This window comes from Rhinopithecus roxellana, chromosome 4 (genome assembly GCF_007565055.1).
Source record: "Rhinopithecus roxellana isolate Shanxi Qingling chromosome 4, ASM756505v1, whole genome shotgun sequence".
In the NCBI taxonomy this organism is placed as follows: Eukaryota; Metazoa; Chordata; class Mammalia; order Primates; family Cercopithecidae; genus Rhinopithecus; species Rhinopithecus roxellana.
In genome coordinates this window covers 164724242-164740616 of record NC_044552.1, presented here as the reverse complement: position 1 = coordinate 164740616, position 16375 = coordinate 164724242, and the positions used below count along the sequence as shown (strand labels likewise).

The window sequence follows — 16375 nt, the reverse complement described above, 5'->3', positions numbered from 1 at the left end:
AAAAAAAAAATTATACATTTGTCCTACGTTTATTAGTTTTACAGTAGGATAATCTCTATACTTCTCATGTATACCCCAATAGAATAATTTGAACATTTATTGAGTGTCTGCTAAGATCCAGGCATTGACATTCTATTCAGAACAATTAGCCAGGGAGATAGAATACTTGGTTTGAGATTTTTTGTGCCGTCGAAAGCTTGCATGAATTTCAGCAATTCCCTAAAACTCTCTGAACTCGAATCTCCATCTCTGGAGAGAGGTAGTATGTGGATGGATAAGCAGGTGGGCTCTGGAGTCAGCCTGCATGGATTCAAATACAGAATGACCCTGGGCAAGTTACTAAACCACTCTGTGCCTCAATTTCCACACCTGGAAAAGGGGAATATTTATTATATCTTTTAATGGAACTGTCGTACAGATAAAATTAAAATACATAAGTAGGGCACTTAGAACAGTATCTAGCACAGAGCTCAGCAAACTTTTTCTGTAAAGGAAGAACCAGATAGTGAATATTTTTATTTACTTTGTGGGTCAGATGGTCCCTGTCATAGCTACTCAACTCTGCCATTGTAGTGTGAAGACAGCCATAGATAATATGTGAATGAGTAACTGTGGCTGTGTTCCGTTACAACTTTATTTACAGAAACAGTGGGCCAGGTTTGGCCTGTGAGTGGAGTTTGCCAACCCCTGGTCCCCTAGGCAATAGTAAGTATCTAGAAAACATTGGCTGTTTTTTACTTTAGAACAAAGTTAATTATGTCTGTTTGCTGCGTGTCTCAAAGATGGCTGAAAATGAATAGGTAATTTTTTTTTTTTATTGATTGGGCTTCTTGGAGGAAGGTACTATACAAACAGTGGTAATTACATTAGAGATTCATCATTGAGCATTTTTTATCAAGAGCCTGATTATATCTGTTATTGTTGTAGAGAACCTCTCTGGCAATTATATGCAGCAAGCATGTAGCTTTGACTGAAGGACAGTCCCATTTGTCGGGAATGCTGTCTACTTCAATGCAGCCAAATGAGTGGCATGAGGAATGAATACTGTCCTAGCCTCATCAACAAATTATCCCTGGTGATTATCGGGGTAGCGGATATTACTGCCCAATTGCTCTCCCATTTGAGATGAGGCTGTAGGTGAATTTATTGAGAATCCTTGGTTTACCCTTGCAGATGTCATTCTGACCGGTGATATTATTGAACCCTTTGAATTAGGCCCTTCTGCCTGGCAGAACTGGACCTATGAGGTGAAAGTATCCACCCAAGACCCTCCTGAAGTCACTCATATTTTCTCGAACATAAGTGGAACCATGCTGAATGTACCTGAGCTGCAGAGTGCTACGAAATACAAGGTTTCTGTGAGAGCAAGTTCTCCAAAGAGGCCAGGCCCCTGGTCAGAGCCCTCAGTGGGTACTACCCTGGTGCCAGGTGAGAAAATGTTCTGGATTTAGGGAGTGGCTCTCACAAAAAGAGGACTAGCTGAGTGTCCTTTAAATTTCCTTGCCTTGAATGTAAAGAAATGAGACTGAGGGTGTACTGACCTCTTGAGTATGTGTTTGAGTAAACACATATTGAGTTTGTATTTATTTTCTGAGATTAGGAAAGCAAATAAAGCACCGTGTGATATTTAATTAGTGTTTCTAACCTGCCATTTTAAACTTTCCAAGATATTTTTAAGGAAACACTATAATTGATTCTTTATAGGTTTCTTCTTTCTCATGGTATATTAAGCAGTGGCATTCCTGAACTCTGAGGGTCTAGCTGAGAGAAGTTGAGGGGCTGTGAATTATGCTGAATTGCATCCTCTTGGCTGAAAAGACATGGAAGAATGACTATACCATTTATATGACTATTGTTATCACAATCTCTTCTGGGTGCTCTGAATGAGACCACGACAAACAGTAGTCAAAGCCCCCTCAAAAATAATTCTGCAATGATTAAGACACTGTCATAGAGGCAATCTCACCATGCGTTTTTCTTCACATTTCAAACATTTATATGAAAATCAGAAAGTGTGTTTAATGGGATCATTCTTGTTACACAGATAACAATTACTCATCCTTTTATAGAACTTTTCAAAGTGTTGACATTCTTTTACTTTATAAAGAAAATCGTAAGATATAAGACATAGATATAAGTATATAAGATACCTTTAAAGAGTTTGTTTTCCCTCGTGTTTCCTTTAATTTCTTTTTTACTAAACAGCTAGTGAACCACCATTTATCATGGCTGTGAAAGAAGATGGGCTTTGGAGTAAACCATTAAATAGCTTTGGCCCAGGAGAGTTCTTATCCTCTGATATAGGAAATGTGTCAGGTAAACACCAAGTCCCCTATTCACTTGAATGACAGATTTCTACTCATAAGGCTTCCCACGTCATTCAATAAATCAAAAGAATAGGCTATTTTGGTATTAGGTCAATAGTGAAAGGAAAAAATATTGACTCAACTCTACTGCCGGTGATTCTGTTAAGAAAATGTCAGTTCTCACACAGGAATGCTATTTATTAAGTCACAAAATGTGAGGTTGTTTCTAGTTTTATGCCTACCAGGATGGCTTTGATATAATGCTCATGCATTAATCTACCAATGTCATCTCACATTAACAGCCTATCTTGTTCCACTAAGGCAGTTATACTTAAATAATTTACTATGCGTTTGCTATAAGACAGGAGCAGAAACTGCTGCATAGAGTTCTAAATAAGGTATAAGCAATAATTGGTTGACAAAGAGAATTATTAAGTAATGAATGGGTAATTTGCCTGGAAGGCATTAGAAGGAAGAAAAGTCTTCATTCTGGGGTGTTATAACAGTGATCTTGCCTGAAGATGACATCTTCTATAGTTATCTAATTGTTTATTGATTTATGTGGCCATTAAAAGTACAACAGCATTTCTGACCAACATAGGAGCCAGATGTAGGTAATGTAGCACCAATGGAGAGAATGCTACTTTGGCATTGGCTGAGTCTGGGCTTCCTCTTGATGTATCTGTGAGCCCTCAGGCATGATCTCACCTTGTCTCAGGTTAACCGTCTCTCAGGTTAACCATCTCAAAAATGGGAATACTTCCTACTTCATATCTTTGTTTTAGGAACTAAGTGAGATCTGTAAAGTGCTTGGGACAATGTTTGGCAAAGAGGAGATGCTCGTTGTGTATCCACTGTTCTCTCTAGTTCCAGGGGTTAAGATTTTGGGAAACATTGAAATATTCTTGACAGATCAAGTTCTAGTGATTATGTGTCAGTGTGTTCTTTAAAATTATGTTGAGGTGCAGATGTGATTTGTTGACTCATTATGTTTTTGTTGGTATGTATGAAAAATAACTGCTAATCATTCACTTTATTTTGAGACATGGATTGGTATAACAACAGCCTCTACTACAGTGACACAAAAGGTGACGTTTTTGTGTGGCTGCTGAATGGGACGGATATCTCAGAGAATTATCACCTACCCAGCATTGCAGGAGCAGGAGCTTTAGCTTTTGAGTGGCTGGGTCACTTTCTCTACTGGGCTGGAAAGACATATGTGGTGAGTTAAAGCATGGCATTCTGGATGATCTAGAACAATACTTACCCACTTCTGTGACTGGCACACCTATTTCATGTTTTTAAAAAAATACTTGTGTACCACCTATGCTATTATTTATTTAATGTTTATCTTTAAACAAACTCACTTAAATTTTTTTTTTCTTTTTTTAAGACTCAGTTTCACCCTGCTTCCCAGGCTGGAGTGCAGTGGCGTGATCTTGGCCTCCGCCTCCCAAGTAACTGGGATTACAGGCACACGCCACCATGCCTGGCTAGTTCTTGTGTTTTCAGCGGAGATGGGGTTTCACCATGTTGGCCAGGCTGGTCTCGAGCTCCTGACCTCAAGAGATCTGCCTGCCTCAGCCTCCCAAAGTGCTGGGATTACAGGCATGAGCCACCGCACCCAGCCCCATCTCACTTTTAAAATGTGTTTTTGTATAAATTAAATTTATCACTATTTGTTGAATTAGTTATTTTTTTTCCCCAATAATAGTTTAAACTAAATACATGGAAATGCTCACCTGAGCATTGGTGTCTTGGCAGGAACATGGCATGCTCCAAAGGCATGATTCAAGGAAACTAAATAAAGAGACAATTTTCAAAGATGTACACAGGGCTACAGAAAATAAACAAAAGATTGTGAAGCATCTTCACGGTTTACAAGTGTGGGAAGATGTAAGTCTAGGTGTGAAGAGGCAAGGGGAAGAAGTGGAAGAACCTGGTGAGGGCTGTAGCTGTAGGAGAGTAGCTGATATGGACTGTGACTTTAGGCACACAAGCTGGCCACTATCAAGATGTATGATCTGGCAAGGAGCCAGCTAAGGGAATAAGAACCCCAACCCCTCCTTCCTCCTGTCCTCTGATCTGCCAGTGCTTCCATTGGCTGAACCTCACCAGAAGCCAGACACAACCCATTAACCTAGCAGATAAAGTCCATAGATGTTGGCCTATGGGAGCACAGAGTAGGGTGGAGAAGGTTGGAGATTAGACCTCGAGGCAAAATAAAGACATCCAGCACACCTGTGGAGTGATATATTTTGAAGAGAAAGATGATGATTAATGACAAGAACATTGGCCTGACAGATCAAGAAATATGATATTGAAATCGTTTTTCATCAGGACAGTGCCTGCTGTCCATTCATTTATTTGTCCAGCAATCATTTACCTACTACCAATGTGTTGAAATCCTTGAAAGAAGGCAAATAGGGAATATAAAATAAATAGCCGACATGTCCATGCTCTTTAAAAAAACAGCTTTGTTGTGATATAATTCACATAACACGAAATTCATTCTTTTATTGTGTAGAAATTCAGAGATTTTTTTTTGTGTGTCCAGTGTTGTGCAGCCATCATCAGTTGTCCCTGCTCTTCTGATGAGATAAAATACGTATATGAAATAAAGAAGCATATGAAGCAATGTATTTAGAGACAAAGCAATATGGTACAATCTGAATTCATAACTGTCAAAGATGTGCAAGCAGAATGAAATTGAGTGGGGTTAGTCAGAAAACACTCCCTCAAATGGGTTAGTTTAAAAATACTTTTGAAAAAGGAAATGGAAGAGTGGACATAAAAACCAGTTTTAAGTATTTTCTCTATCTCTTACAAAAGGGTTTAACTTCAGGACAAATTGTTTAACTTTAACCCACTTTACCTGTGAAAAAGTAGGGAATAGAAATCCTTCATAAGCTTAATGTGAGGATTAGAAGAGTTTATATTTTAAAGATAAAAAAGTACAGCGCCTGGTACATTATTGATACTCAATCATGAAATATTAGGGAACTATACTGATAGAGAGGAGCAAGTGGAGATGTCATCATTTATAAGAACATATGCATCTTTTTTTACATATAATCAAATATATTCCTATCCAGCAGTGTTCACATTGTCTGGATGTATAATTAGGAAAAGCAGCTATTTTATGCAAAATAAATTTATTTCCCTTCTCTTTGGAGGCATGAAAACAGATAAGCCCTGTGAGGGCAGATGCCATGTCTGTTTGCTTGTTGCTATGTTTCCAAGGCTTATCACACTACCCAGCACATAGTGCCAATCACTATTTGTGGTTGAATGAATGAATGGATTAATCAAGCAATTTATTAATGATTGCACTAAACTATTCAGAAATAATAGTGTCATTTGAAAACCATTAACTGGCCATGCAATTATGTTTTTTAGATACAAAGGCAGTCTGTGTTGACAGGACACACAGATATTGTTACCCACGTGAAGCTATTGGTGAATGACATGGTGGTGGATTCAGTTGGTGGATATCTCTACTGGACCACACTCTATTCAGTGGAAAGCACCAGACTAAATGGGGAAAGTTCCCTTATACTACAGGCACAGCCTTGGTTTTCTGGGAAAAAGGTGACAAATTAAAAGATCTGATCATTTAGTAATACTAAATAGCTCTATATTTATGAGAATACTGTCTCTCGCTTATTGTGAGTACTTAAAGCAGACTTCTAAAGGAAATACTGTTTTGGTAAGATCTTGATTTAACCAAGATTTCTGTTATTTGAAAAAAAAAAAAGCCTTATTTGGTGGTCATAATTGAAAGCCTTATGTGATGGTCATAAGTGATTATATAAGTTCAAATGCACTATGGAGATTTTTTTTAGTTGCTTTATTTTGAGTGAACCCAACTTAAAAGCATTTTAATTTATAACTGTTTTTATAGTCTTAAGGACTTCTGTTGAATATTTTAGAAGCTTTGAATCAGGTGGTGATTAGGCATTTTACTATTTTAAATCAGTTTTGGGTACTGACTGTTCTAAAAACTGTTTCTAAAAACTAGGCAAATTATTTGACTTCTCCATGTTTCTTTCCTTATCTGAAAAATGGGACTATTAACTATTATTCTACCTCCTAGGTTTTTAAAAATAAAGATTATATGAGATTATTCATGAGAAGGAGTGGGAATAGTTCCAGGTACAAAGTAAATGCTCAGTAGTTACGCTCTTATTATTATTACACGGCCTGCAAAATATGCCAGATACAGGAATGTTTCTAAAGCAAATGTTACTTTTACTTCCTTAGCTTCTACAGCAATACCCATTTTTGTTGAATCTGTTTAGCTACCCACCAGGTATCCATCTAAGTTTCTAAATTTTAATTTTTTCTGATCATAATGGTGACATATTTCAACTATAGAAAACTTGAAAATTGCAGAAATGCATTAAGAATAAATACATTATTCACACTATTTCTACCTAATACATCCCTTAAGATTTCTTATTTTAAGTCATTTTTTTCTGCAGAGATAAAATATACATAATACAGAATACCAGATCATTTAAAAAATATATGTATATATATGAACTAATAGTTGAGTCACTTGATCTCCAATTCCAATAACATATATGGGCCATAATTCCTGGGATATTTAAAGAGATCTGATTTGCATTACATGGATTATAACACAAGCATTTAAAAGAGATGGAAATTTATGTACCATATCCAAAGATTAATCATTCTTGTCAAATAATAAAAAGGTCCCTTAATTCTATTTTGGAGTCACTTGAGTCTGAATACAAAGAAAGCATTTTGTTTTTCAAAAAATATAATTGTTAGGGAAAAGCATTTTCATTTTTGTAAAAACATATTGATAATATTATCTCAAGAGTAACTTCTCCAGCTCAGAGACTTTGTCAGTAATCTTCCCAGTGTTCTGATATGGTTGTTTGAGTACTCTCACCAGCCAGGAAAAAGCTCTGGTGTGACCTTAGGGACTTTCCCATAAGTGAGTGAGTCATCTCAGCATGTTTGGGGGAAGTTCATCCTTCTTACCCCTCTTTAAATCCCCCCTCCAAATACTTACACACTGCAGATGGGAATGTAAATTAATACAACATCTATGGAAAACAGTGCAGAGATTTCTTAAAGAACTAATAATATTTCTATCATTCGATCCAGCAGTCCCACTACAGGGTATCTCCCCAAAGGAAAAGAAGTCATTATATCAAAAAGACACCTGCACACGTATGTTTATGGCAGCACAATTTGCAATTGCAAAGACAGGGAACCAACCTAAGTGCCCATCAACTGATTAGTGGATAAAGAAAATGTGGTGTAAATACACCATGGAATACACTCAGCCATAAAAAAAAGGAAGGAAATAATGTATTTTCCAGCAACTTGGATGGAGCTGGAGACCATTATTCTAAGTAAAGTAACTCAGGAATGGCAAACCAAATACTGTATGTTCTCACTTATAAGTGGGAGCTAAGCCACGGGTATGCAAAAGCATACAGAGTAATATAATAGACTCTGGAGACTCGGAAGGAGGGAGGGTGGAAGTTGGGTGGGGGATAAAAATACCCTACATATTGGGTACATTTTCACACTACTCAGGTGACTGGTGCACTAAAATCTCAGCCTTTACAGCTGTATAATTCTTCCATGTAACCAAAAACTACCTGTACCCCAAAAGCTATTGAAATTAAATATATATATAGCAAAAGAATGGAAATTAAAAAAAACACTCCTCTCCAAATCCTCTCCCAGGTTGTCAAGTGCTGTTGTTGCTTTTGCAAATCTGTGTTCTGGTTCCGTGGTTTGATGTCTAATCTATCTGACTCCATGAGTGCCAGTGGATGCTCTGAAGGCAACACATTTTGCATCCAGCAAAGCTCTTCATCTCTCTCTTGTTCATTTATGTCATGTACAGGTTTATTATGCAGTAATGATATATTTTGCAATCAGCAGATATAATGAAATACAGTCAGGCAATTATTTATAGAAAGGCCCAATTATTTGTGTGATAAAAAAAGAATGAACAAAGTAAGAGATTCTTCTAAGGTAAAAAGATACCTTTTGCCACATCTGATGAGCTCAACTCACAGCATATGGTACATTTTACCATAGAATTAAAATTTAACATAAAGGTTTTAGTTTAGATCAGAGAGGTTTATATACAAGGTATGGAGTACCCTCTGACTGTTTAAATATGAAGATGCTGACTGCGCGGAGGAATGGGATGATGACCTAGCACCTGAATTTTACTTAGAGTTTAAATAGTTTGTTGTATTCCAGCAAAAAATTGTAGAATCTCCTTCTTAAAATAGATAAAATAGACTTAATTTGTAATGTAGAAACTCTAGTACATCTCATTGTAAATAACCAAACAAGGTTAACCTGATTTCTCTTTAACTGAAAAAAAAAAAAAAAAAAAAAATCAATAAATCTCTCTTAGCATGGAGCAAGGACTTGATTCAATTCCTAAAAGGCTGGGAATTGCCAGAATACATTTTTACCTTCTGGAGAATAAGTTGGTTGAATTTTCCTGAAGATAGAAGGCTGTGATTTATATGACAACTGAAGGGTTTTTGCCGTCGCGTACGTTGTAACTGTTTCTTTGTAGAAGGGTAACTTTTCAGGAAGAATTTTTACCTCTTGGATACCTTATTATTGTAGTCTTTTCACATCTTTCACTGGCTCATCATTTTTGTTTAAATGCTGCTGTATCTTGCTAAAGATATAGTCATCAACTTTAATTCTACTGGGGATACCTCACAACCTCTAGGTATGTTACAGGGAGATTCCACTGCTCTGAGATCAGGCTACTGGCAATCTTAGCCTATTTAGAAAATATTTGTAAAGCCAAAGAAAGCAAAAACAGGATCTTTGGATAGATCTTTGGATAGTAACTATCTTTGGAAAGCCAAAAATAGCAAAAACAGGATCTTTGGATTCTATGCCATAGGAAAAGCAGCCTTTCTTCAGGCCTCACCTCGTCAACTGGATGTAAACTTAAGATATACATTGCAACAAGAAAGCAAAGAATAGTAAGAAGTGGTTCTCATATGTCATCTGGAAATAGGGCTTTATATACACATTACTATTCAATTTTAACACACAAACATCCTTTGTGTATGATCTTTTTAAAGTGTATCAGAATGTTTTGGGTTGCAATTGATAGAAAATACAATTCAAAATGGTTTGAACCATTGTTGCCATGTTGGAATCACCTGTGAAGTTATAAAGCATACTGGAGCCTAGGTTCCATCCCCAGAGATCATAATTTAATAGAGTGCAGCCTGGGAATTGAGATTTTTTTAAAACTCCACAGATCATTCTAATATGCAGCTATGTTTGATAACAACAGGTTTAAACAACAACAAAATTCACTGGCTCATGTTGCTAAAGAGGCCAGAGTTATCACTATGTTTAGGCAAGCTTGGCGCAGGCTCAATGTTTCAGATTCAGTAGCTCTGGAGTGTGATTGATAATTTGTATTTGTTCCAAGTTTCCAGGTGATGCTGTTGCTGCAGGTCTGAGAATCATACTTTGATAATTACTGGAGCTAAGTATATAAAAGTGAATAATATACTCCTTGCCTGTTTGTAAAATTTTAGGACACCAGTGTTTATACCCAAATAGCATAGTAATAAGTGTGATCATATAACTTTTATATTCAGAAAAAAGCAAACATTATTGAATTTTTTATTCCAAAGAGTTTGTTAAAGAGAAATCTATAGCATAAGTGTGACCTGTTCACAAAGATATGCTTCAAACATGTATTTGGTTTATTTTCTTACCTTACTTTCTATTTAGGTGATTGCTCTAACTTTAGACCTCAGTGATGGGCTCCTGTATTGGTTGGTTCAAGACAGTCAATGTATTCACCTGTACACAGCTGTTCTTCGGGGACAGAGGTAAGTAGAGTCCCTCAAAGGCAATTGATTGAGAAGCATGCTTGTCAGTCATAAACGATAATGCATAAAAATTCATTTATTCTTTCAATAAACATTTTCTGGTTATCCACTGTGTTGCAGGCTTTGGGCTTGTAGGGTAAAGGGGTTTGTAAATAACTAGTTACAGTAGAATATGGTAAGTGCTGTGATGGGGTATAGAGTACAGTATAGACACTCAGGAGAATGCTGCTGAAGAGCCCAGGAAGTGTATGGATAAGCTTTTCTGCTTCTTCACAAAATAGAGTATACATTATGGAATGAAGGCAGAACTCTTCCTGTGATGTCTTAAATGAAAACTAGAGAGTGAAAGGGACCACATGAAATTATCTCCTTGATCTGTGTCTTCAAACTTATCCCCCTGTCCTGCTCTTGTTGGCAGTCTCTACATCTTCCACATTAGCATTGTCAGATATTTAAAAAATAAATTTTACACTTTTATTTTAAAAAATTAGTTAAAATATATATAACATAAAATATTCAGATCTTAAGTATTCCATTACATCAGTTTAGACAAATGCATTTTGAGACGTAGAACATATCCATCATCACAAAAAATTCCTGTGCCCCTTCCCAATCAATCTGCACCCCTCCAGAAATATGTACTTTTTGTGTCTGCCTTCTTTTACTTGGTGTAAAATCTTTTGCGATACATTCATGTCGTTATGTGTATTAGTTTTTCATTTTTATTGCTGAGTAATATTCTATTGTGTGAAGATACCACTGTCTGTGTATCCATTCCATGCATGTCTTCATGAACATTTTAATTGCTTCCTAATTTTGGTTATTGTGCATAAAACTGAATATTTGTATACAAGCCTTTTTGTGGATGTATACTTGGATAAATACCTAGGAGTAGAATTGCTGGGTGATAGGGTAGATAGATGTTTATATTCTTAAGTAATTGCCAGTTTTTCAAAATGTTTGTGCCATTTTACATTCCCATAAAAATGTATGAAAATTGTCATTCTTCCATATCCTTTCAACAGTTGGCTTTGGCAATCTTTTTTATATTCAGCATTCTTTGGTGTGGGGAGCAGTAAATATTGTGATTTTAACCAGCACTTTCCTGGTGACTATCAATTTTGATCACTTTTTCATTTGTTATTGGCCATTTATATATCTTCTTTTATGATGTGCCTGTTCTAGTATTCTTCTCATTTTTTTTTTTTTTTTTTTTTTTTTTGAGGCAGAGTCTCGCTCTGTCGCCCGGACTGGAGTGCAGTGGCCAGATCTCAGCTCACTGCAAGCTCCGCCTCCCGGGTTTACGCCATTCTCCTGCCTCCCGAGTAGCTGGGACTACAGGCGCCCGCCACTTCGCCCGGCTAGTTTTTGTATTTTTAGTAGAGACGGGGTTTCACCGTGTTAGCCAGGATGGTCTCGATCTCCTGACCTCGTGATCCGCCCGTCTCGGCCTCCCAAAGTGCTGGGATTACAGGCTTGAGCCACCGCGCCCGGCCTCTTCTTCTCATTTTTAAATGAGTTGTCTTTTCATTATTGAGTTGTTCTGTATATAAGCACTTTGTCAAAATATATGTTGTGAATATTTTCTCTCAGTGTTTAATTTATCTGCTTATTTTCTTGGTGGTGTGCTTTGATGAGCAGAATTTCATTTTGATTAAGTCCAATTTATGCATTTTCTATATTCTGTGCTTTCTGTGTTTTCTACATCTTTCATCTTCTTAGGTACATTTGTGAGTATATTTTTGCAGCTATCATAAAAGGGATTGAATTATTGATTTGATTCTCAGCTTGGTCACTGTTGGTGTATAGCAGTGCTACTGATTTGTGTACATTAATTTTGTATTCTGAAACTTTATTGAATTCATTTATCAGTATTAGGAGCTTTATGGAGAAGTATTTAGGGTTTTCTAGATATATGATCATGTCATCAGCAAATAGTGATAGTATGACTTCCTCTTTACTGATTTGGATGCCCTTTATCTCTTTCTCTTGTCTGATTACTCTAGCTAGGACTTCCAGTACTATGTTGAACAGAACTAGTGAGACTGAGCATCCTTGTCTTGTTCCAGTTCTCATAGGGAATGCTTTCAACTTTTTCCTATTCAGTATAATGTTGGCTGTAGGTTTGTCATAGATGACTTTTATTACATTAAGATATGTCCCTTCTATGCCAGTGTTGCTGAGGTTTTAATCATAAAGGGATGCTGAATTTTGTCAAGTGGTTTTACTGCATCTGTTGAGATGATCATGTGATTTTTGTTTTTAATTCTATTATGTGTTATATCACACTTATTTCCTTGTGTATGTTAAACCATACCTATATCCTTGGTATGAAACCCACTTGATTATATGGATTATTTTTTGATATGCTGTTGAATTCATTTAACTAGTATTTGCTTAACGACGTTTGCATCAGGGATGTTTGTCTGAAGTTTTCTTTTTGTGTTATGTCTTTCCTGGTTTTGGTATTAGGGTGATATTGGCTTCATGCAATGATTTAGGGAGGATTCCCTCCTTATCTTTTGGAATAGTGTCAATAGAATTAGTACCAATTCTTTGAATATCTGATAAAATTCAGCTGTTTATCTGCTGGTCCTAGACTTTTTTTTGTTGGCAATTTTTAAATTAACCTTTCAGTCTTGCTTCTTGTTATTGGTCTGTTCAGAGTTTCTATGTATCCCTAGTTTAATCTAGGAGGGTTTTATATTTTCAGGAATTTATCCATCTCCTCTAGGTTTTCTAGTGTGTGCATATAGAGGTGTTCATAGTAGCCTTGAATGATCTTTTGTGTTTCTGTAGTATTGGTTATAATGTCTTACATTTTGTTTCTAATTGAGCTTGTTTGGATCTTCTCTCTTCTTTTCTTTATTAATCTTCCTAATGGTCTATCGGTTTTGTTTATCTTTTCAAAGAACCAGCTTTTCGTTTCATTTAACTTTTGTATTGCCTTTTTCTATTGATTTCACTTAGTTCTGCTCTGATCTTTGTTATTTCTTTTCCTCTGTTGGGTTTCGGTTTGGTTTGTTTTTGTTTTTCTAGTTCCTGAGGTGTGACCTTAGATTGTCTGTGTGTGCTCTTTCAGACTTTTTGATGTAGGCATTCAATGCTTTGAGCTTTCCTCTCAGCACTGCTTTTTGCTGTATCCCAGATGTTTTGATAGGTTATGTCACTGTTCAGTTCAAATAATTATTACCTCTCCCTCTTGATTGCATTGTTGACCCAATGATCATTCAGGAGCAAGTTATTTAATTTCCATGTATTTGCATGGTTTTGAGGGTTCCTTTTGGAGTTGATTTCCAATTTTTTTTTTCCACTGTGGTCTGAGAGTATACTTATATATTAATTTCAATTTTCTTATATTTGTTGAGACTTGTTTATTTGGCTATCATGTGGCCTGTCTTGAAGAGTTTTCCATGTGCTGATGAATAGAATGTATATTCTGCAGTTGTTGACTAGAATATTCTGTAAATATCTGTTAAGTCCATTTGTTTTAGAGTATAATTGAAGTCCATTTTTTTTTGTTGACTTTCTGTCATCACAACCTGTTTAGTGCTGTCAGTGGAGTATTGAAACCCCTACTGTTGTGTTGCTGCCTATCTCATTTCTTAGGTCTAGGAGTCATTATTTTATAAATTTGGGAGATCCAGTGTTAGGCGCATATATATTTAGGACTGTGATATTTTCCTGTTGGACTAGTCCTTTTATCATTATATAATTTCCCTCTTTGTCTTTTTAAACTGTTGTTGCTTTAAAGTCTGTTTTGTCTGATATAAGAATAGCTACTTCTGCTCACTTTTGGTTTCCATTTGCATGGAATATCTTTTTCCATTCCTTTACGTTGAGTTTCTGTGAGTTCCTTATGTGTTAGGTGAGCCTCTTGAAGACAGAAGAAATTTGGTTGGTGAATTCTTACCCATTTTGCAATTCTGTATCTTCGAAGAGGTGCATTTAGGCCATTTACATTCAATGTTAGTATTGAGAAGTGAGGTACTATTCTATTCGTTATGCTAGTTACTGCATGAATATCTTTTTTTTTATTGTGTTATTGTTTTACAGGTTCTTTGAGATTTATGCTTTAAGGAGGTTCTATTTTGGTGTATTTCAAGTATTTGTTTCAAGATTTAAAGCTCCTTTTAGCAGTTCTTGCAGTTCTAGCTTGTTAGTGGCAAATTCTCTCAGCCTTTGTTTGTCTGAAAAAGACTGTGACTTTCTTTCATTTGTGAAGCTTAGTTTTGCTGAATACAAAATTCTTGGCCAATAATTGTTCTGTTTAAGGAGGCTAAAGATAGGACCCCAATCCCTTCTAGCTTGTAGGGTTTCTGCTGAGACATCTGCTGTTAATCTGATAGGTTTTCATTTATAGGTTACCTGATGTTTTTGCCTTGAAGCTCTAAAGATCCTTTCCTCCATCTTGACTTTAGATAACCTGATGACTGTGTGCCTAGGCAATGATCTTTTTGTGATGAATTTCCCAGGTGTTCTTTGGGCTTCTTGTATTTGAATGTCTAGATCTCTAGCAAGACCAGGGAAGTTTTCCTCAATTATTCCCTCAAATATGTTTTCCAAACTTTTAGATTTCTATTCTTCCTTGGAAGCACCAATTATTCTTAGGTTTGGTCATTTAACAGGATCTCAAACTTCTTATATGCTTTGTTCTTTTTTTTTGGTTATTATTCCTTTTTTTGTTTGTTTTTGTTGGACTGAGTTAATTCAAAAGCCTTGTCTTCAAGCTCTGAAGTTCTTTCTTCTACTTGTTTGATTCTATTGCTGAGACTTTCTAGTGTATTTTGCATTTCTCTAAGCATGTCCTTCATTTCAGGAAGTTGTGATTGTTTTTTATTTATGCTGTCTATTTCTCTGGATATTTTTTCTATCCATATCCTGTATCATTTTTTAAATTTCTTTAAGTTGGTATTCACCTTTTTCTAGTGCCTCCTTGATTAGCATATTAATTGACTTTCTGAATTCTTTTTCTGGCAATTCAGAGATTTCTTGGTTTGGATCCATTGCTGGTGAGCTAGTGTGATCTTTTGGGGATGTTAAAGAATTTTGTTTTGTAATATTACTGGAATTGTTTTTCTGGATTTGGGTGGACTATGTCAGAGGAAGATCTAGGGCTCAAAGGCTGTTCAGATTCTTTTGTCCCATGGGGTGATCCCTTGATGTGGTGCTCTCCCTCTTCCCCTAGGGATGGGGCTTCCTAAGAGCTGAACTGCAATGATTATTATTTCTGTTCCGGGTCTAGCCTCCCAGTGGAGCTACCCAGCTCCAGGCTGGTACTGGGAAGTGTCTGCAAAGGCTTTATGATGTGATTCATCTTCAGGTCTCTCAGCCATGGATACTAGCATCTGTTCTGGTGGAGATAGTAGGGGACTGAAGTGGACTCTGGGAGGGTCCTTTGTGGTACTTTTGTTTAGTGCACTGGTTTTGTGTTGGTTGGCCTCCAGCCAGGAGCTAGCACTTTCAAAAGAGCATTAGTTGCAGTAGTATAGGGAAGATACAAGCTTGCCCTAGAGTCACCTGGATAAGTATTCAGGTTTCTCAGGCAGTGGGTGGGGCCATAGAGCCCCCAAGAGAGTATGTCTTTTGTCTTCAGCTACCAGGATGGGTAGAGAAAGACCATCAGTTGGGGCAGGGTTAGGCATGACTGAGCTCAGACTCTCCTTGGGCAGGGCTTGCTGTGGCTGCTGTGGGAGACGGGGGTGTAGTTCTCAGGCTGATGGAGTTATGTTCCCAGGGGTATTATGGCTGCCTTTACTGCCTTATATAGGCCACCAGGGAAGTGAGGAGAAGCCAGCAGTGGCAGGCTTCGCCCAACTCCCACACATCCTGAAAGGCCGGTCTCACTCCCACTGGGTCCCCCATGCAGCCAGTGAGTAGGGCTAAGAACTTGCTGCAAGTTACAAGCCTCCCTGCTGAAAAAGCAAGCAGGGCTTTCAGGTTTCATACCTTCCACCTGTCATGGTTTCTGTGTTCATATCTGCACTCCCTGTTAGTCCTCTTTTCCAGGTTCTGTCCAGGAAACTTTGTATTTGGTTGAAATTTTTACAAAGTTCAGCTGGAACTTTTCTTCTCTCTGTGGTCTTTCTGCAGTTCCACTGGCAGCCCTCCCCAAGGATCTCAGCAAGACAAAGTCAGGAATGGCTTCCCTGGGGTCTGCAAGTGCTCACAGGGCTCTTCCCGCTGCTT

At 37.1% G+C, this 16375-nt stretch overlaps 1 protein-coding gene across 1 annotated transcript in view; it reads left to right on the top strand.

Moving 5' to 3' along the window:
• The window catches only part of ROS1 (ROS proto-oncogene 1, receptor tyrosine kinase), a 138438-nt gene that overhangs the window by 38611 nt on the left and 83452 nt on the right, over window positions 1-16375 (top strand). Inside the window, 5 exon segments of the mRNA XM_030928976.1 lie at window positions 1174-1428; window positions 2206-2316; window positions 3350-3528; window positions 5706-5897; window positions 10086-10186. Coding sequence (XP_030784836.1) covers window positions 1174-1428; window positions 2206-2316; window positions 3350-3528; window positions 5706-5897; window positions 10086-10186 — 838 coding nt within the window.